This window comes from Drosophila albomicans, chromosome 3 (assembly GCF_009650485.2).
Source record: "Drosophila albomicans strain 15112-1751.03 chromosome 3, ASM965048v2, whole genome shotgun sequence".
NCBI classification, from domain to species: domain Eukaryota; kingdom Metazoa; phylum Arthropoda; class Insecta; order Diptera; family Drosophilidae; genus Drosophila; species Drosophila albomicans.
Window position 1 is genome coordinate 13,725,073 of NC_047629.2, and position 19,266 is coordinate 13,744,338.

Consider the following 19,266-nt stretch of genomic DNA (forward strand, 5'->3'; position numbering starts at 1 on the left):
GGGATGAGTGGGTGGGGAATAGTGCGAGTGAGAGGTGCGGAGGTGTGGGAACATCTTCTTTGTAGGTTAAGGCTCGTGTCAAAGCAAGGCAAACTGTGCGACAAAAGGCGTAAGGCGTAAGGCGCTAGGCGTGGCAAACTCGTTTGCCATAATTATTGCTTTTGTTGGGCGCTCACTCGGTCGGTGGCTCGCCTGCAGCCGATACCCGACCCGCATTATTATTTTAACCGGAAATGTGTGTGTTGCCCCAGCCCAGTTCACACTACAAGCTATATGGCTGTGACACTCTGCGAGTGTGTGTCAGTGTGTGTTAGTGTGTGTGTGGTTGCCTGTGTTACGTGTATAAAATTTGTGAACTGGATGAACTTTTTTGTGCACGCTTTTGGCGGAAGCTTTCACTGTGTGTCACTGTGTGCGTGTGTGCGTGTGTGTGTGCCGGCGACAACATTTAGCAAATTTTTTATGACAATGTCGCTTGGCATCTATCTATCGTGCTCTCTTTCTCTCTCTCGCTCGCCTGCTCTCTTGCGTTCTTGTTCTGTGTCGCCCCAAAAGCCAGCTGCTCTTCTCGGGAGTAACCTCAGCTGCTGACAGCGCCCACTTTTATGACAAATATTATGTTAAAGACCGAATATGCGCTACGCCATAAAAGTCAATCATTTTTCATTTCGCTTTGCGCGGCGTCGTCGTCGTTGTCGTTCTCGTTGTTGTCATTTCCTTCTACTTCTTCTTCTTCTTCTTTTTGTTGCCGCGCTGTCACTCTCACAGCCATTCACACAAAAAATCAAGCTCCTCTCCTCTGCCCCCCACTCATCACCCCACTCAGCCATCATTTTAATGCTGCTGCTCGCCTTTGGCTTCGCTGCCTCGCTCTACTTCTCTGTTCTGCTCTCCTCACCACTCTCATCTCATCACGTCTCTTTCTTTCTTATGTCCGCTGGGGACATTTAATTTTTGGCGGTCATTCGTTGTGATTTTCCTTGATATGCGATATAGTATTTTATGTACAGTTCGTCTATATGTATGTATAAGTGTATGTGTATGTGTGTGTGTGTGGGTGTGAGTGTGTTTTTGTTTGTGTGCGTGTGTATTCATCGTTCTTCTTTACTGGCTTGGCTTGGCTAACCGTTCGTTTGTTGTTGATATTTGGCGCGGCTTGCTTCAATTTATGTTCTGTTTGCCTTTATTGTCGAGTTTTACTTGTTCTTGTTTTCCATTCTCTTTTTTCTCTCGATTCTTCTTTTTTTTTACATTTTTAAAGGACCTTTTTTTTGGGTGCGGAGCATTTACTGGATCACATTTTGTTGTTGTATTGATAAGTTCATTTAATGGGCACGGCCTGACATGCCCGCTTCCTGTACCCAGATACACCCATACATACATACAGTGCGTATATGTATGTGTGTGTGTATGACATACATGCGTGTGTATGTGTTTGGCATTTGTTTGAGTGCGTTGCGCCTAATGAGTTTAATGCTTTGTTATCAGCGCTGTAATCTGCTTATGTAATATGCGGCCAAAACTTCAACATAATTGAATCACAAATTATGTCATTTTGTGTGTTATTCTTTTTATACACACACACACACACACACACACACACACACACACACTTGCGCGCACACAGAAGGCTCAACTTTAAACGCATTAATTGCCAGATTGCTGGCAAAGTAAGTGACTGGCAATTAAAAATTGCGCTGATAGCGGACTTTACGAGACCCGCTTTGTGATTAAACGCATTAACGTTTAGCAAATGACTTTGTGATATATACAAGCGAGACGGCAACATCCTACCAGTGATCTAGTTTGCCATTTGCATTTGTTTACATTTCGCTAGATAGTTGATTTAAGATTAAACATGTTTGCATATGGGTCAGAGCGAGACAACAGCATATTGCGAAAGATCAAAGCGGCCATTTACAATATTGACTTTGTTTACATTTGGGCACAGTGCTGCCAGATAGTTTAACTTTCGATTAAGCTTATAAACATGTCTGCCAGAGTGAGCCAACATCATATTGTGAGAGATCGAAACAGCCATTTGCAATTATTGGCTTTGTTTGTAATTGGCTGCAGTTGATTTACGATTAAGCTTATTAACTTGTCTGCCAGAGTGAAACAGCAACATATACAAATGGGTCGAAGCGGCCATGTGTAATAGCTTTGTTTATTTCATTGCGTTCACTGCTGTCACATAGTTGAAATATAAACTAGTATTGTGAACCCCCAATTTCATTGTCTGTAGCAATCGTTTAACATAGCAACTGTCATAAAGCAATTATTATCAATAATGCCACACCTGAGATGGGGCTATATTTGTTTTTAGAGCAATTTTCAATACTGTAAGTACACATGCCCCGGGGGATAGGCCACCAACAATTCGCTCATTCTCTCGCTCTATATCTCCGTCTCTCTCTCGCTCTCTGTTGCTCCCTAGGATTCCTGTCAATGACGGAAGGCCACTTTCATTTTGTAGGAAAAGCAAATGAAACTTAACGGAAAAGAAAATTACATCATGCTCGTTTCAATGGGTCGACATAATATTATTTTCCTTGGTTTTTTCTTCTTCGTTCATTTTTTTCTCTCTTTTTGCAACCCCGTCCCCCACCATAGCACCCAATGTATGGAGCCATATCCACGTGCACAACCATTCCTTGCTGTTGCTATGTGTGCGTGTTCGAGTGTGTGTGTGTCTGTGTGCTTCATCATCATCTTCCGGAGTGCGTCTCGAGGCTCCCGCTTTCTGTCGATTTTTTATTTATTTATTTTATGCCTACGCACATACGCGCCAAGCAGTTTGACAGGTGTCGCCGACTGAGTGGCTGACTAGCTGACTGCAAGGCATAGCTGGCTGAACAGAGGGCTGGAGAAGGGGGAGAGCGGAGCTTCGCGGGCGTGGCTGCCTCGAGAGGGGAGGTGAACAGAGGGAAGAAGAGAAGGAGAGTCGATGAAAAATGTGTCCCTATTATTCTTTGTATTGTTTTATGCGGCATTTATACGCTTATTTTTGTTGTCTTTTAATAGACGTGGCAAAGTGCGCCAAAAACAAAAGGCGACATCATTCGCTGGGGCTACTTTACGTACCACACCCAGCCACCTCACCGCCCTCCGCTTGTGGGGGCGCCTGTGTCTGTGTCTGCTGGCGTTTTATCATCATCCAATCAGTAGATAAATAACACATAAAATGAGGTGCTTAATCGGGTTTGAAGTGATGAAAGTGAAACTGTGCCGAATTTTGCTTGTGGTCGTCTCGTCTCGTCTCTCAGTTTCTGTCTATGTGTGCGTGTCTGTGTGTGTGTGTCTGTGACAACGCCACAAGCGATGCGTTGCCTTTGTCTTTGTCTTTGGCGTAACAACTTTATATTTGGATATCTATTACATACACACACCTATACGCACACACGCACTACAGTAAATGTGCGTGCCGCATAGCGTTTTTCTTGGCAATACACCTAAGAGGCTGTCACTTGCGCGTGACAACATAATTCAAGATTAAATGCTACGCGTAGACAAGTAATTTGTCAACATTTATAAGCATTATCGGCAAATTACAGCCATTGACGTAAAAGCACACCAAGGAGCCTCAAATTTTGAATTTCCCGCACAATTCGTTGTGTGACTTATCGATAACTTAACGCACGCTACATTAAAGTAGTTGGCAACGCATGCACACATCGACTGCGTGGCGAATGTTATCGATTTGCAAGCAACAACGACAATCGAATAAATGTAATATCTTTTAAAACTGTATTAATACATTTATAGAATTTTTATTATTGTTATTGCCATTATAAAGAAATAAAACTTGGGATAAGATTAATATACTAAACAGTTTTCAGGTGCCACGACTCAACGATACTATCGCTTGACGATGTTTGCGTCGTTTAGTGTGTGGCCTACAAATGCAGACAGCTGTATGTTTTTTTTGTATTGCGAGTGAACGAAAATCGAACAAAACAGTATTATTCGGTCCGTGAAACATATTAACCATACAATATTAATTAGCAGTAAATTATTAAAAGAAAAGAGCATTGCGTAAGCTGCAATTTCCGAACAACTGCAATTGCAAAGTTATAACATAAAGGTACACAACCATATTTAACTAATGCAGCAGCCGCCCCCGAAGCTCAGCTTAACGATGTGGAAGGCGATAAAAGCCGCATAAATTAAATAGAAAACAACAAAGCAGCAAGCAATGCAAGGCAAATTGCAAGTGGGATTTTTTTTAAATATATACAGACTTCCTGCGAATCGTTTAATGTGTGCAATAAAGACTTGTTGATTGTGGTAAAAAATAATATAAAAAAAATTAAAAAAAACAAAGTGCCTGACGCTGAAACATCGCATATTGATTTTGTTGCGTATTTGTATTGCATTTGTCGCCTTGCAATTGAAAATCGTATTTGTTTATTAAACAAAGCTGAATTTCCCTAATGATTATACGCATTAACTGGAGTTTTATCAGTTTATCAGCTACGTATTAGTTTTCAGTCTGACGCCGTGCGAACTGTTTTATTATCGGTCATTTATTGCTTGTGATTATTAATAAATAAACAAACAGAAAACGAGAGAGACGTCGTTAAATTATTAAGTGCTGCGCATTGACGCTGAAGAGGCTCAAAGACGCTAATTGAGAAGATTGGCTGATAATCAAATTGGCTACGCGATTTGTGACTCAATCTCAATCAGAAGTACCTAAATTAAATCATCAAGTTGTTTACACTATAACGGCACTTAAAAGAGAGCAATGAGAGTGTGCTCGACTGTCAGATACGCGTTAACAAATATCGAAAGTGATTAAGGCACATTATAAATAAGTTAATAAATTATTTGCAATCTTATGACCTGAAACTTATTAACACCTGGTCAAAAAGCCAGAAACGTGATAATAATTTTATATATAACTAGAAAATTAAACAGATCAATCATGAATTAAACGATCCTTTATGTGTCTTACAATTCTAATCACTTGCAACTTGCTTTTTATCTATTTGTGATTGCCGAAAGAGGAGTGGTCAACTACTAAATACAATTATAGTTATATGCAACACTACAAATTATTGTGCCCAACTCTTGTAACTCTAGCTTTAAAAATATCTGAGAACGAAAGCGTCAAATGAACGGACGGACAGACAGACAGACGGACATACAAACTAGAATCTAGATACTGCCTCCTAGTGTGATTTAAATGAATGCCACCAAAAATCAATAATTGCAATGCCAATGGCTTTGTTTGCTTGACACGCGTTTGTTTCCATGCAACTGCAAAACATTTAACATATACTATATAGATTCATATATTACAGCAATGTTTACCAACGGAGCCGTGGAAAACATCAGCTTCAATTCGCCATCGCCAACATGTAATTGAAAAACAGTCGGAAAAGTGTGTGAGTTGTGTTTTTCCAGCTCTAGATAAAACGTCAAACATGACACAGAAAAGTTGGCGGCATAAGCGCAAATAATTGTTCAACGCACTCGCCGCAACTAAAGCGATAAAGCTAACAACAACAGTAACTTAACACATACCATAAAAGAGTATAAATAAATCACATTGTAAGGTAACAATTAATATGCTGGGACGCACACAGAAGCTGCTGCTCGGCCTCACAATCCTCCTGCTCGTCAACATCCTTTGGGTGTCGTCCAGTGAATTAAGCAAGGTAAATTTATTCTTAACTCAAATATCATTGAATTCAACAAACTTTTAACAGTTTCTCTACGAGGATGACAAGTATGACAAGCCCTTCTTTTGCACATACTTCAAGACGTCGATGTTCAGTATTTATTTGCTCATCATTGGCATCATTGCGCCCTGGAAAGAGTCCTGTGAACGTCAGAATGGCAACTATGTGGTTTGTATATAGCTATTATCAGCTATTCAATTGGTGATTTAACTTCTCTTTTGCTGTTGCAGATGATGGATCAGAATGGAGACGACGAGAACTACTATTCGAATCAAGCCGCCTTGGTAAACATTCCATATTTCATGGCAATGGAGCTAGGTTCTTAACTGTCTCATCTTTTGCAGGGCGATCCCACCTTTGTGCCCATACGTGTGGCACATCCCATCAATGGCGTCATCTCGGGCACCGAAAGCGATGACTCCAGTGTACGCACCGTGCGTTTTTGTAAAATGGCTGAGGTGCGCGAGATGTCGGCGCATGAGGCCACAGACGCCTTGATGGCACGTCTCTCTTATGCCGCCAGCATGCGCATTCGACGCCAGAAGTCGCATCACAAGACAGCCAAGACAGCGTTGCTCTTCAGTCTGCTGTGGGTCGCAGCCAATTGCTTTGCGCAATTGGCGCTAGACATGGACGAGCAGCCGATAATAACGCTTGTCAGGTGGGCTTAAGATCGCAACAGTTCGTAACAGTTGACAACAAATCTAATTATATTTTATCGTTTAGATCAACTTCTGCCACTCTGTTTGTCGTTTTGCTGGCCGCCGTATTTCCCTCGGCAACAGGCGATAAGTTGACCATCACAAAGGTCATAGCGGTGGCTATGAATATTGGCGGTATTGTGGCAACCAGTATCAACGATTTGCACGACTCCAAAACAACACGAGGCATTTTATTGGCGCTATTCAGCGCCTTCTTCTATGCCTCGTACTTGGTATTTGTTAAGCGAAAAAGCGACACCGAGGAGAAGGTGGACATCCCGCTGTTCTTTGGTTTGTGACATTTATTTATCCATTCATTGTATTCCTTTCTAAATTGTTGATTGCTTTCAGGCTTTGTTGGTCTTTGGAATCTGCTGCTGCTGTGGCCCATTTTCTTTATACTGCATTTCACAAAGATCGAAACATTCGAGCTGCCCAGCCAGGGACAGTTTGCCTTGCTCTTTCTCAATGGCTTCTTTTGCACCATGCTTGCGGTAGCTCTGTGGCTGTGGGGCTGCTTTCTCACTTCGTCTCTGATTGGCACACTGGCCATGTCATTGCAGATACCGCTAGCGATTGCCTTTGATATACTGTTGAGGGGCAAAGCATTTACATCGTTGCACTGGATGGGTTCGTTGGGCCTATTTTTGTCGCTACTACTCGTTGTGCTACTGATGCGCAACGATGATTCAGATCCGCTAATGAAACTGTTTAAAGTTGTATATAGAAAAGTCTGTGGTTGCCATAAAGCGAGTATTGTGCGGTGAGTGAAATTCGTATTCTCTATTTTTGCTTTACTATTTGTGCGTTCTATTTTTGTGTAGAGTCACCGATGATGAACAACAGGAATCTCTGATTAATAGCAGTGATTAAAAGTCTGACAACGACAACAATGTGGCAGAAAGAACGCTTTTGAAAAACGCGCTTCTAAAATTCAAATTGCTCACTGCAATGCAAATCCAAAACTTGGCTGTTCACGACTTCGTTTCGAATCGTTCTTTAATCTATAGCGACAAAAGATATATATAGTACATATATGTGTGTATGTAGTTGTAGATGATATTCCGCACAACTTTCATATATTTACCATATATGCATATATTGTATATGTTAGAAGTTGATCTTGATTTGCACTTTTACGTACTACTAAGATAATACTATATTTATTGCCTACCTATTGTATTTTTCTGTAAATAGCTTTAGTCCTAGTATATATCTCTATGTGATAGGTCTTACATTTTGCTGAAGCTCATTTCAAAATTATTATTTCTCTTATACCTATGATAATTGTGCTAATTTTATGTTTATACTGTGCATAGCCTAATCTTTAATATAGTACTCGACTCTATAGTGTACACAAACCATCGAGATGTTTAAGATGTCACCGTCTGATATTCCCTTCACATTTACAATAGCGCGGGTAACAAACATAGAATAAAATATACATTTTAAACTTAGATGTTTATAATGCAACCTGAAAACCTAATCGTATTCAAATGCACATAATTATATGTTAAATATAACACAATAAAAATAAATATTAAGTTGTAATTGTTTCGTGATTTTTAAGTTCGATATATATACATTTACAAAAATACGAAAATTAATTTGTTTTCAAAATTAGCTAGTTGTCTTAATATTGACTATTGTTTTTAAACAGCTAACTCATGTTGGAAATGAATGTTAATCCACAATAAGATTATCCCATGCGTAATTAATAAATAACAATTATATTGGTATAAGTTGTGTTTTACTTTGCAATGTGAAATAAAATACTAAACGTCATATCATTGATTTAAATCTAATGGCGCTTGTGCGTTGTTATCGATAACTGGAAATATTATCGATCACATAAAGTGCATACCCAATAAAGGGAAATAACAAATTTCTCAATTTCTTAAGAACATAATACAAATGATAAATATACTCTCCCATTTAATTGAATTGGGATATATTTAAAATAGTTTTCAAAGTCAGGCCCAATCAGAATGGTTTTTTTTCGAAACAAACTAGTATATTGATAAATTTGGTTTTGGTCACATTGAGGAGAGAAGAAAACAGTCGATAAAAACGATTTCAAATCGAATCGGTTTCAGCTCTAACTGCCGCCGCTCTCCATTTCGCTCTTTATTCTATTTCTCGCTGTCGAGCTGTGCGGTCGTCAAGCGGGTGTATTTGATTCGAAAGCAAAAACCTGATAAAAAATGAAGTTCCAACTGGCTCTGTGCCTGGTCGCCATTGCGGCCGGCATTGTGGTTGCTGATGAGAGCAAAGGACCCAAAGTGACTGACGAGGTAAGCAAGCATATCATCCCCCCTCTCACACATACATTCACAGCTCACACACACACAACCATGCCTAATTGTATACCTACGTCACAGGGTAGACACAAACATATAAATCATTTGCGATGTTCTTTTCAAAATGTTTTTCCTATGTGTATTTGTGTTTGCGTAGGTTTACTTTGACATCACCATTGGCGGCGATGCGGCAGGTCGCATTGTGATCGGTTTGTTTGGCAAAACCGTTGAGAAGACCGTGAGGAACTTCAAGGAGCTGGCTGAGAAACCACAGGGCGAAGGGTGAGTAGAGAGAATGCACCGCTAATTGGCGTATCAACACACAGTTATACACGAACCCACACAGACATAAACACTCTCACGCACACATTTGTAGGTTAGAGAACCACAGTAGTTCAGTTCATATCAATTACGTGGCGTTTAAGTGAGAATTAGTTAATCAAAGCAAATGATGAATGTAGCAAATTGAATCGTTTACACTTGTTTTTCTACAACAAATTGCGTTTTATGCTGCTTGCATTTACAGCTACAAGGGCAGCAAATTCCATCGCATCATCAAGGACTTCATGATCCAGGGTGGCGACTTCACCAAGGGTGACGGCACCGGTGGACGCTCCATCTATGGCGAACGCTTCGAGGATGAGAACTTCAAGCTGAAGCACTATGGCGCTGGATGGTTGAGCATGGCCAATGCTGGCAAGGACACCAATGGCTCCCAGTTCTTCATTACCACCAAGCAGACCAGCTGGCTGGATGGCCGTCATGTTGTCTTCGGCAAGATCCTGTCAGGCATGGATGTGGTCCGCAAGATTGAGGCTAGCAACACCGATGCTCGTGATCGTCCCGTCAAGGATGTGGTGATTGCCGACAGTGGCACCATCCCCGTTCCCGAGCCCTTCTCCGTTTCCAAGACTGATGCCACCGAGTAAACCGGGAACGCATAATACGCATTTTAATCCATCTCTTACAAACATAATCAATTCAATATCAATAATAGAGATTTTCTTTTCTTAAGTACATTGAAACATTTATTATTTGTGTCTAAAACCATAGATTTTTGCCCCAATGTTGCAATTGGGATTTTGCATTTACAAAACAAAAAAAACTACTGCATATTGCAATTTAAATTGTCCTCTAAGCAAAAATACTCTGTGCTCAATTATTCACAAATTGTACTGTCAAGAAATGCATAAATAACTATGTGATAAAAACAAAACACCTTTTGCTTCCTTTTTCATTTCTTTTGGGTGTCTAAATGGGATTTCAGTTTTCTTGTTGCGGTTCATTGAACTGGTTTTTGGATGCCAAGTTACGACTGCTGATGTGTGTGTGTGTGTCGATTACTGTGTCTGCCTATGTATCTGTCGATTACTGTGTGTGTGTGTGTGTGCGTCGATTACTTTTTGTTGTTGACTTTCTTTGTACTTCGCTAGTCTCCCTTAAACGGAACCGGTTTAAAACGACAACAGTTTCATGCGATTCACCTGCTGACTTTTTACTATTTCGCAGATTTTTTCAACTTTTTGTTACTTGTTTCCTCTTTGTTGCGCTGATTCTACATCAACTCTTATTTTGATTAAAAAAATAAAAAGCTGACACAGTTGCTTAATGCTTTCATAGAATCTTCTTGTTTGTGTCACGTTCTTGATTTTAGCGGCGACTCGACAATTTTTTGAGCACATATTAAAGCGACAGATTTCATTCTTAGTCATTGACCGTTCCCATATGTCCAAGCTCAGCACCAACCTTGATATTATGCAAATGTTTATGGAGACTTCGCGTGGAGACTTTAAAAATAAATCCAATTAGCAATTGCAGCTTTCAATAATTCTTAAGAGTAATTCCAGGCTGATTGAAAATGTGATAAAAAGGAGCAAAGGAAACAGAATTTAAAAATTATATTGGGTATCTGGTAATCGACTTCAGTTTGAGATGAAAAGTAATTAAAATGCTTCTGCATAAAGATCAAGCGGCCTTTGACTGCATTGTACTTCAGCTATGCAATGTTTATCTGTACATACATCCATACATACATACATACAAGGTATCCCCATACACCATACGCATACTATGCAGACAGCTGCACAGAACGGAGAGCGAACTGAAACATTCGAGTAGCGTGAGAGAGGGAGAGATAGAGGATCGTTGTGAGGCATTACAAATTTGCCTGTGTCAGTGCAATTGTACCCCATTCGTTTAATGGAATACTATACACATAAACACACACATTCATGTATACGCATGAGAATGTGTTTGTGCCTATGGAGATTGTGTATGCATGTATTCTTATTGGCGGCAATCTCATGTGCCACATATGTTTCCAATACTCACTTCCAGATAGTGTATGGAATAACCACAGAATTTCTGGACGCTGTCGCACTTTTCTGATTATTATGTATTTGTTTTTCTGCTTCTGAGCAAACAGTGCGCTCGGCGAACAGCAAGAGGAAAGCCGCGAAATCAAAGCAGAATTATTTTCAAGCATCAAAAAATTGCAAGCACCAAGAAGTGATTTAATATGGTAAGTTTTAAACACATTTTATTTAAGAGGAATCAAATGACAATCGACCTGTCGGCTTATAAATATTTAATTGATAAGCGCAGAGAGATTGTGAAAGTTTCCGCTGCTGATGTGTACCAATGAAATCTATCTTTGTATAAACATACACACACATAAACATGCATAAGTATAGTCTACTCTCCTATTGCAGCCTCCGCTGAAAGGAGCCGGTTTGCTGTGGCTGCTGTTGCTTCTGCTATGCGGCAATAGATGTCGCTCCTCAGAAATACTCGTCATTTTTCCGCATGCCAGCGAGAGTCATTTTGCAGTGTTGCGCACCTTGGTTAACGAGCTGGTCGATCGCAAGCACAATGTAAGTTTTTGAATACATTTAAGTGCAAAATTATAATCACTGATAAACTAACAAATAGGTAACTGTTTACGGTAGTCATGGATTGGGCGAACGCTTGGATAACGTAACTGAGATTGTTACACCAGAATATGACTTCTGGAGCAAATGTAAATTGACTTTGAAAATTTCTTTTTAATCCACAACTAATAAATGCCATTTTACAGTGCAACAGCATGCTGCTCCCGGTGGCAACCTGGATGATTTGAGCCGCTTGGCGGACAGCAAGTTACGCAGTTCCTTGGCCAATGTCGGTGCTCAAGCTATGGATAACTTTCTCTCGCAGCAGCCGCTGCAGGCTTTGCTGCAGCTACCAACGGATCAGTTTAATTTCGATGTTATTATCGTGGATCTATTCTACACAGAGGCTTTGTTGGCACTTGGTCAGAAGCACAATAAGCCCACCATTGGCATCGTTAGCACTGACTTTGGCAGTTACATGAATGCGGTGCAGGAATCTTTGGTCCCAGTTGCCTGCTCACCGATTGATTTCGAGCAGTATACTGCTGATATTGGGTTTTCAACACGTCTGGCTAACATCCGCGATTGTATTGCAAGACGCAAACGTTTCCACAAGGATCATTATGAGGCTCAGGATCAAGTAATAACCAAGCATTTCAAAAGTAGGTCTATTGTGAATGATCAAATGTTTTGCCAAGTCTGGCAACTCTGACTTCTGGCATCGTCGAACTTGACGAAAGCACTTCAATTCAAATTGCCCTTTTAACGAGTTTCTATTTTCATTGCAGCAACAAAAACAGTTGTGGAATTGCAAGCTCATCACTTGTCACTGCTGCTGCTGAACAATCACGTGCCCCTTTTGACTCCCCGACCATTGATACAGCAGATTGTGCCCGCCGGCGGTTTGCATATACGTGGGCCACGTGAGTTGCCCTGGAATATCAAACGTTTTATTGAAGAATCTCGACCAGGCGTTATCTACATGCAGCTAGGTAACGAACAGCTTTGCGGCAACCTGCCTAAACAAAAGTTGGCGACACTTTTTGAGTTTCTGGGCGCACGCAATGAGCGTGTGATTTGGACGTGCCACGATGTGAAGAAACTAGAGGGTCAACCCAAGAACTTGATGATTCAGCACGCAGTGCCTCAGATTGACATCTTGGCGCATCCTGGCGTGCGTGCCTTTATCATGAATGGAGATTTATTGAGCCTGCAAGAGGGTATTGTACGGCATGTGCCGATGCTGGGATTGCCAATATTCCAGAACGAACGCAAGAATATGCAGTTGGCAGTGAATTTAGGCATTGCATTGCAGTTGGATTCTACGAATATTACCACTGCAGCACTAAACTGGGCTCTGGACGAGCTGACGACACAGCAAAAGTATCAGTTGACCATTCGTGAAGTGTCCAGTGAGTTCCGGGATAGACCGCTGGGAGCAGTAGCTAGTGCCATGTTCTGGGTGAACTATATGGTGCGGCACAAGAGTGGTGCTGCGTTAAGAACACGAGGTATTGATATTGCCTCAAGTCATTTGCATCTATTCGACTTGTTCACATTCTATTTTGGTGTGGCGATTGCGTTTTGCGCACTTTTACTGGGTGGATATTTTGCCGTTGTTTTTGTTTTAAAAAGAAAAGAAAATGAGGCAAAGTACTCGAAATTAAGTTAATTTTACATTTACAAACAAAATCTTATTAAAGCCAAAGTGAACTAATAAAGAATAAAACACATAAACGATTGTATCGATTTGAATTTGCGCCACTAACACGGTTGCATTGACAATAAATATCGAACGACGAATACAACACTGGAAAAAAGTGCTGCCAAGTCGTGCGCAATCGACGGTGGCCATCTTCCTTTCTAAAGAATCGCGTTCGCACAGCAGACGTGTTTAAAACCTTTTCAAGTGTTTTAAAAGGTAATAATTGGTTTAAAATTGTCAAAAATGCATTTCAAACGTGTCAGGAATGAGTGAAGCCAGGTGCAAATGAATGCAAGCGTCCTGAAGCGCGTATAAACAAGTGTTGAGCGCAGCGTGTCACACGTGGAGTCTCGACTGGCTCAGTGATGGAGCACTGTATTGGCATTGAGGTTATGTTGATATCGAGCACAAAACCGAAACAACAACGAATCATAAAGACTGTGACAACATACTATGATTTATGTGTGAAATGCCCGTTTAAATTTGCTTGTGATCTTTCGTGTCTTACAGCTCCGCCAATATGTCGACTGGTACAACTGCCACAATCCGCACCCGCAAGTTCATGACGAACCGTCTGCTTGCCCGCAAACAAATGGTGTGCGATGTGCTCCACCCCGGCCTCTCGTCGGTCAACAAGACGGAGATTCGTGAGAAGCTCGCTGCCATGTACAAGGTGACCCCCGATGTTGTGTTCGCCTTCGGTTTCCGCACAAACTTCGGCGGTGGCCGTTCCACAGGCTTTGCCCTCATCTACGACACCCTGGACTTTGCCAAGAAGTTCGAGCCCAAATACCGTTTGGCCCGTCATGGTCTCTTCGAGCAGAAGAAGCAGACACGCAAGCAGCGCAAGGAACGTCGCAACAGAATGAAGAAGGTCCGTGGTACCGCCAAGGCCAAGATTGGTACTGGCAAGAAGTAAATGAAGCCCTACTAGAGAAATCCAGATTGTGTGTGTGTGTTGCTGGTGGCGCGCACCAACAATTCCAAAAGCTACTGGTTTATGTGCTACGTTTTTTTGCTTTTATAAATTAAACGACAACACACAAATCGGTTGTTTACTTTTGGAGCGGCTTTTGTTTTGATATGCTTAAGAAAATAAAACTCTAAAAGTAAATGTAGCTATGCATTTTCACGGGGATGCTTGCAATAACATAGTCAATACAATATGTGTTGAGAATTGGGATTTGAGACAAATCGAATTAGACAATAAACAATGCAAAAACGGCGCTGTTGATTGGAAACGCAGCAAGCGTTGCCATACTTTTCTAAACATAACGCACGCTTAATGGCAACACCAAAATTGTTGGGTCTGGCAATATTAGTTTGGGCATTTCAACCCTACTAGCAACGCCACAGAAATTTATTGCAAAAAAGCGAAACCGGAAAAGATTCATATACAGAAATTGTATAAAGTTTTGATTTTTAAATGTCAGTTGATACGCTTGTCAGCGTTGCCAAGGACTTCTCGTAGCAGCGCATAATAGAGTCAGCATCATATAGTCGCAAACGACCCGAGCTTCAAAATGTCCAATTGCGGGGGTGGTGGCGGCAGCGGCGGCGGCAGCATCAGCGTCTCGGCTGGCGATTGGATTTGCCCAGATATTGAGTGAGTGCGCGTAAAGCTTCAAAAGCGTAAAGCTTCCCACGCCAAGTGTACGATTCTACGTAGGATGTGTGTGAACGCATTATAATCCTCTTACACCCCACACCCCAACTCAACCCACCCAACAACTAACAGATCAAATACAATAAATTGTTGTTTTTGTTGCTCTTATTCTTCCTTCAATCCATTCGCTTGCCTTGGCGCGCGTCTTCTGTGTGTGTGTGTATGTGTTTGCATGTTATGAATGCGTGTGTTGGTTATGCATTTGTTTGTGTTGCAGCTGTCGCCATTTGAACTTTGCGCGTCGCCTGCAATGCAATAAATGCAACCGTGATCGCGAAAGCAGCAGCATCAATGAAAAGCCGGATCGGGATCGGGACAGGGATCGAGATAGAGACCGAGACCGCGATCGTGATCGAGGAAGTGGCAGCAGCTCCAGTAAAAAGAAGCTGGGTACAGAAATTGGCAAAGTTGCGGCGGACAAGTCACGTGGTCTCTTCAGTGCCGAGGATTGGCAATGCAGCAAATGTGCCAATGTCAACTGGGCACGCCGCCAGACCTGCAACATGTGCAATGCGCCCAAATTTACTGATGTGGAGGAGCGCACAGGTTCGTAGAAATGACACAAGAACTATTTTAAGAAAGTAATATTATCTTTCGCTTTTACAGGCTTTGGTGGCGGTTACAATGATCGTGGCGTAGTCGAGTACAAGGAGCGCCAGGACTCCGATAGCGAATACGATGAGTTTGGTCGTCGCAAGAAACGCAAGACCAATGAACGAGGTAGCGAACGCAGCGATGAAGATGGACGTGGTCGAGACGATTCCAAGCGTGCCAGACGTAGTGATATTGAGGGTGAGGAAGACGACGACGATGATGAAGATGATGATGGCGATTTGTCCAAATACGATTTGTGGGGAGACAACGAGGTAACCTCAAGCAATGTTAAGAGTAAGGACTCAATGGACAATGGGAATGGCAGTAACAACAGCAAGGAGAAATCATCGTCAGCTGCAGTCAACAGTAAAAGAGCTTCTCGTGACTCCACATCATCAACATCTTCGTCGTCCTCGTCAAGCTCGTCCAGCTCTAGCGACTCGTCATCAACCTCATCAACCAGCAACTCCAGCAGCAGCAGCAATGCATCCAACAGTAAGCGGGGAAAGAAACGTTCTAACACTCGATCGCGGTCTGCCGAACGCACTGCAAGTGGACGTCGTTGAATCATTCATTTCATTTCATTTCACATCTCTACTTCGCTAAGGATGTCATGCGCTTTCATCAATTGTTTTTCATTATTGGAAAAGAATTGCTGTTTATTTATTATTCTAAGTCTACACACCCGACGCCACGCCCCATGACAACAATGACATGTAATGGAACTCCCGATGAGCATCAATAAATTCATATAACTTAAGAATCATTTAACGATTTTATTGCAAAAAAGGGCGAAGCATTAATGGAAGGTATCATCCGATTGCTTGCGTGTCACAGCTGCTTCGGCATCACGCACTTCCTTCAACTTTGCCAGCTCCTTGCGTGCTTCATCAATTTGTTGTTCCGTTACAGTAACGGGAACATCGCAATCGATTTGCTCCTGACGCACAAATACCATCTTCTTAATGGCCTCCTCCAGATAGGGAATCTGTTGAGCCTGGAGCTCTTTGTGATACGCCTCCAGACGCTCTTCCTTAATGTTGTCGCAGTAAATGTCTGTCAACTTCTGCAGTGATTCCTTGCGTGTTATCCAATGGAAATGCGTCGGTGGCGGTTTGTAGACCAAGTCCAGTTTCTCGAGTATCCACTCGAAACGTGGATAGTCCCAGCGCCGCAAGTATTTCAGAAACTTTTTACGCTTCTCAATAAGCTCCTTTAGTCGTACTTTAATGACCCTGTCGCGAGGACTTTGTTCCATGTGCTCCTGATACCGGCGAATGAATGCCGTCATCTTGGCGACTATTAGAAAAATTACATCAATTATTATATTTAAAGAACGTGACTTTAGTGTACTTACGTCTTGCCTCCATAGAGCCAAAGTCCTGTGCATGTCGCTGCACTTCTCGAACCATTTGGTCGCGATAATAACGTGTTGTTAAATGATTCCGATTATTGTTCAACTTGAAAAGTGATTTTACCGTTTCATCAGCACTAAAATAAGTAGATTAAATCATTAACATTATGCTTTGAGTCGTAGTAAATGCATTTTTACTTTTGAAGTTCTTTGGAATCCTTGTACTCCGGCAATATTTCATTGACATTCAACGGAGGCAGCTTGCCAAGATCGCCGCTCTTCTCCGGCCTAATGCTCGCAATCTTTTCCGGCCGCACCCATTTGATTTTCAGATCCGACTTGAACGCGTAGTCGCGTACAAACTGGCGCGGCACTGCCTGCGCTATATTTAATAACTTATTCATAAATATGAATTTTTTATGTTTATTCAATGTGTACGCGGCCCTCCAGGTTATATCATTTGGCAAGTGTATACACACCAACAAAAAACACGAAATCACTACAACAGCTGATCGTACGAAGTGTGACCATATTAAAATAAACTGCCATTGTTTGGAAAGTGTGTACACACCTACAAAAACGAGTTTCCAAAAACAGCTGATTTTAAGCGGTGTGTACACACTGAAATACACACATTAAAATACGGCGCTGCAGCCACCAGTTGTTACTTTGTTTTCTGACGTCTCCGCGTGTGAACTGATAAACAGTGTTACAATTTGTGAAATTCACGAAACTAATTAATTTATTCGTATATTGTTAGTAAATATTACAACAATGTCACATATGTCGCATATGCTACCGCAGGCATCGACGCCATCGGGCGTTTCGTCGGGCAGTTCATCGCGCACCATGTCATTAATGGAGAAACAAAAGTACATCGAGGATTATGATTTTCCTTACTGTGATGAGAGTAGCAAATACGAGAAAGTCGCTAAAATAGGTCAAGGCACATTCGGGTAAGTCGCATTAACAGGTCTTTAACATCTAAATTCAGAAACTAAATGTGCAACTTACTTTTCAGCGAGGTGTTCAAGGCACGCGAAAAGAAGAGCAACAAAAAGTTTGTGGCCATGAAAAAGGTGCTCATGGACAATGAAAAAGAAGGCGTAAGTGTGAAAAGAAGTCTAAATTAATAATTCTTACTAATTAAATGCATATACAGTTTCCCATTACAGCGCTGCGCGAAATACGCATCTTGCAGTTGCTAAAGCACGAGAACGTCGTTAATCTCATTGAGATTTGTCGCACCAAGGCAACTGTACACAATGGCTACAGGTCAACCTTCTACCTGGTCTTCGATTTCTGCGAGCACGATTTGGCAGGTCTGCTGTCAAATATGAACGTCAAGTTTAGTCTGGGTGAGATTAAAAAGGTCATGCAGCAACTGCTCAACGGTCTTTATTACATACACAGCAATAAGGTAATAATTGTCTTGGAAATTCACAAATTCTTAGAAGTGACTCATTTATGATGGATTTATTGCAGATTCTTCACCGCGATATGAAGGCCGCGAATGTGCTGATCACAAAGCATGGCATCTTAAAACTTGCAGATTTTGGTTTGGCTCGTGCATTTAGTATTCCCAAAAATGATTGCAAAAATCGTTATACAAATCGAGTGGTCACTTTGTGGTATCGTCCACCAGAGTTACTGCTTGGTGATCGTAACTATGGCCCTCCAGTGGATATGTGGGGAGCTGGATGTATTATGGCTGAGATGTGGACTCGTTCACCCATCATGCAGGGCAATACGGAGCAACAGCAGTTGACATTCATCTCTCAACTGTGTGGCTCATTTACGCCTGATGTTTGGCCCGGGGTCGAGGAATTGGAACTGTACAAATCTATTGAATTGCCAAAGAATCAAAAGCGACGTGTCAAGGAGCGACTGCGTCCATATGTTAAGGATCCTACTGGTTGCGATTTGCTAGACAAATTGCTAACACTGGATCCAAAGAAACGAATTGATGCTGATACTGCCCTAAATCATGATTTCTTTTGGACTGATCCCATGCCCAGCGATCTGAGCAAGATGTTGTCACAGCATCTGCAGAGTATGTTCGAGTACTTGGCTCAGCCGCGTCGCAGCAATCAGATGCGTAATTATCATCAGCAGTTGACAACCATGAATCAAAAGCCACAAGATAATAGCATGATTGATAGAGTCTGGTAGATATAAGCCTACGTGTATTCTTATGTTTAAGTTAGGTAAGGGCATATACTATTGGGACTGACTGTATATGCAGTAGTTTAGTTTATAAATCGTTTTGTATTTGTATTCTAAGTTGTTGGACCATGCCATGCATGGAACATCAAACATTTCCATCATAAACAATAAAAATCTCGTTTAAATGCATTTGTTTTGATCATTGATTCATTGTTAGTGTGAC

The 19,266-nt window shown here is 41.6% G+C and overlaps 7 protein-coding genes across 10 annotated transcripts; 6 read left to right on the forward strand and 1 right to left on the reverse strand.

Annotated features, from left to right (window-relative positions):
• Positions 1-3,921: 3,921 nt before the first annotated feature.
• On the forward strand, positions 3,922-8,081 carry LOC117568600 (solute carrier family 35 member F5). 3 transcript variants are annotated; one of them, XM_052005662.1, is made up of 8 exons: positions 3,922-4,084; positions 5,292-5,663; positions 5,715-5,855; positions 5,918-5,971; positions 6,032-6,348; positions 6,414-6,679; positions 6,740-7,151; positions 7,213-8,081. In XM_052005662.1, the coding sequence occupies exons 2-8, from the start codon at positions 5,574-5,576 to the stop codon at positions 7,259-7,261; spliced, it is 1,329 nt and encodes a 442-aa protein (XP_051861622.1). In that variant the 5' UTR covers positions 3,922-4,084; positions 5,292-5,573; the 3' UTR covers positions 7,262-8,081. The 3 variants fall into 3 exon arrangements, with proteins under 3 accessions (XP_051861622.1, XP_034105242.1, XP_034105243.1); XM_034249351.2 differs by having other exon boundaries at positions 5,307-5,663; XM_034249352.2 differs by lacking the exon at positions 3,922-4,084 and adding an exon at positions 4,201-4,287 and having other exon boundaries at positions 5,307-5,663.
• A 432-nt stretch (positions 8,082-8,513) lies between these two features.
• On the forward strand, positions 8,514-9,904 carry LOC117568602 (peptidyl-prolyl cis-trans isomerase 5). The gene is made up of 3 exons (XM_034249353.2): positions 8,514-8,682; positions 8,846-8,970; positions 9,215-9,904. Exons 1-3 carry the CDS (start codon positions 8,593-8,595, stop codon positions 9,615-9,617), a joined length of 618 nt encoding a protein of 205 aa, XP_034105244.1. The 5' UTR covers positions 8,514-8,592; the 3' UTR covers positions 9,618-9,904.
• Positions 9,905-11,025: 1,121 nt separating this feature from the next.
• LOC117567113 (UDP-glycosyltransferase UGT5) lies at positions 11,026-13,320 on the forward strand. Of its 2 annotated transcripts, none has more exons than XM_052005661.1 (5): positions 11,026-11,209; positions 11,382-11,561; positions 11,620-11,707; positions 11,765-12,220; positions 12,347-13,320. In XM_052005661.1, exons 1-5 carry the CDS (start codon positions 11,207-11,209, stop codon positions 13,228-13,230), a joined length of 1,611 nt encoding a protein of 536 aa, XP_051861621.1. In that variant the 5' UTR covers positions 11,026-11,206; the 3' UTR covers positions 13,231-13,320. The 2 variants fall into 2 exon arrangements, with proteins under 2 accessions (XP_051861621.1, XP_034102806.1); XM_034246915.2 differs by having other exon boundaries at positions 11,028-11,209; positions 11,400-11,561.
• Positions 13,321-13,342: 22 nt separating this feature from the next.
• On the forward strand, positions 13,343-14,381 carry LOC117567116 (40S ribosomal protein S24). Its single transcript, XM_034246919.2, has 2 exons — positions 13,343-13,479; positions 13,774-14,381. Exon 2 carries the CDS (start codon positions 13,784-13,786, stop codon positions 14,180-14,182), a length of 399 nt encoding a protein of 132 aa, XP_034102810.1. The 5' UTR covers positions 13,343-13,479; positions 13,774-13,783; the 3' UTR covers positions 14,183-14,381.
• Positions 14,382-14,559: 178 nt separating this feature from the next.
• Positions 14,560-16,286, forward strand: LOC117566691 (zinc finger Ran-binding domain-containing protein 2). The gene is made up of 3 exons (XM_052005664.1): positions 14,560-14,869; positions 15,147-15,475; positions 15,536-16,286. Exons 1-3 carry the CDS (start codon positions 14,787-14,789, stop codon positions 16,087-16,089), a joined length of 966 nt encoding a protein of 321 aa, XP_051861624.1. The 5' UTR covers positions 14,560-14,786; the 3' UTR covers positions 16,090-16,286.
• On the reverse strand, positions 16,280-17,370 carry LOC117567115 (28S ribosomal protein S15, mitochondrial). The gene is made up of 3 exons (XM_034246918.2): positions 17,076-17,370; positions 16,881-17,014; positions 16,280-16,822 (listed from the first exon to the last, which is right to left on the reverse strand). Exons 1-3 carry the CDS (start codon positions 17,279-17,281, stop codon positions 16,323-16,325), a joined length of 840 nt encoding a protein of 279 aa, XP_034102809.1. The 5' UTR covers positions 17,282-17,370; the 3' UTR covers positions 16,280-16,322.
• Positions 17,371-17,514: 144 nt separating this feature from the next.
• LOC117567114 (cyclin-dependent kinase 9) lies at positions 17,515-19,226 on the forward strand. Its single transcript, XM_034246917.2, has 4 exons — positions 17,515-17,833; positions 17,899-17,983; positions 18,040-18,297; positions 18,363-19,226. Exons 1-4 carry the CDS (start codon positions 17,652-17,654, stop codon positions 19,047-19,049), a joined length of 1,212 nt encoding a protein of 403 aa, XP_034102808.1. The 5' UTR covers positions 17,515-17,651; the 3' UTR covers positions 19,050-19,226.
• The last annotated feature ends 40 nt before the right edge of the window (positions 19,227-19,266 follow it).

What these genes read in the sequence shown, in the direction of transcription:
- LOC117568600 (XM_052005662.1), top strand. Translation starts at nt 5,574, where the DNA reads ATGCTGGGACGCACACAGAAGCTGCTGCTCGGCCTCACAATCCTCCTG. An exon ending in GTCAGAATGGCAACTATGTG is followed by an intron (nt 5,856 to 5,917) that starts GTTTGTATATAG and finishes TTGCTGTTGCAG; the next exon opens with ATGATGGATCAGAATGGAGA. An exon ending in CCGATAATAACGCTTGTCAG is followed by an intron (nt 6,349 to 6,413) that starts GTGGGCTTAAGA and finishes TTTATCGTTTAG; the next exon opens with ATCAACTTCTGCCACTCTGT.
- LOC117568602 (XM_034249353.2), top strand. Translation starts at nt 8,593, where the DNA reads ATGAAGTTCCAACTGGCTCTGTGCCTGGTCGCCATTGCGGCCGGCATT. An exon ending in GACCCAAAGTGACTGACGAG is followed by an intron (nt 8,683 to 8,845) that starts GTAAGCAAGCAT and finishes GTGTTTGCGTAG; the next exon opens with GTTTACTTTGACATCACCAT. An exon ending in GAGAAACCACAGGGCGAAGG is followed by an intron (nt 8,971 to 9,214) that starts GTGAGTAGAGAG and finishes TTGCATTTACAG; the next exon opens with CTACAAGGGCAGCAAATTCC.
- LOC117567113 (XM_052005661.1), top strand. An exon ending in TGGTCGATCGCAAGCACAAT is followed by an intron (nt 11,562 to 11,619) that starts GTAAGTTTTTGA and finishes ACTAACAAATAG; the next exon opens with GTAACTGTTTACGGTAGTCA. An exon ending in AATAACCAAGCATTTCAAAA is followed by an intron (nt 12,221 to 12,346) that starts GTAGGTCTATTG and finishes TTTTCATTGCAG; the next exon opens with CAACAAAAACAGTTGTGGAA.
- LOC117567116 (XM_034246919.2), top strand. Translation starts at nt 13,784, where the DNA reads ATGTCGACTGGTACAACTGCCACAATCCGCACCCGCAAGTTCATGACG.
- LOC117566691 (XM_052005664.1), top strand. Translation starts at nt 14,787, where the DNA reads ATGTCCAATTGCGGGGGTGGTGGCGGCAGCGGCGGCGGCAGCATCAGC. An exon ending in TGGATTTGCCCAGATATTGA is followed by an intron (nt 14,870 to 15,146) that starts GTGAGTGCGCGT and finishes TTTGTGTTGCAG; the next exon opens with CTGTCGCCATTTGAACTTTG. An exon ending in TGATGTGGAGGAGCGCACAG is followed by an intron (nt 15,476 to 15,535) that starts GTTCGTAGAAAT and finishes TCGCTTTTACAG; the next exon opens with GCTTTGGTGGCGGTTACAAT.
- LOC117567115 (XM_034246918.2), bottom strand. Translation starts at nt 17,281, where the DNA reads ATGAATAAGTTATTAAATATAGCGCAGGCAGTGCCGCGCCAGTTTGTA. An exon ending in GATTCCAAAGAACTTCAAAA is followed by an intron (nt 17,015 to 17,075) that starts GTAAAAATGCAT and finishes TACTTATTTTAG; the next exon opens with TGCTGATGAAACGGTAAAAT. An exon ending in TGGCTCTATGGAGGCAAGAC is followed by an intron (nt 16,823 to 16,880) that starts GTAAGTACACTA and finishes TTTTTCTAATAG; the next exon opens with TCGCCAAGATGACGGCATTC.
- LOC117567114 (XM_034246917.2), top strand. Translation starts at nt 17,652, where the DNA reads ATGTCACATATGTCGCATATGCTACCGCAGGCATCGACGCCATCGGGC. An exon ending in ATAGGTCAAGGCACATTCGG is followed by an intron (nt 17,834 to 17,898) that starts GTAAGTCGCATT and finishes CTTACTTTTCAG; the next exon opens with CGAGGTGTTCAAGGCACGCG. An exon ending in ATTACATACACAGCAATAAG is followed by an intron (nt 18,298 to 18,362) that starts GTAATAATTGTC and finishes GATTTATTGCAG; the next exon opens with ATTCTTCACCGCGATATGAA.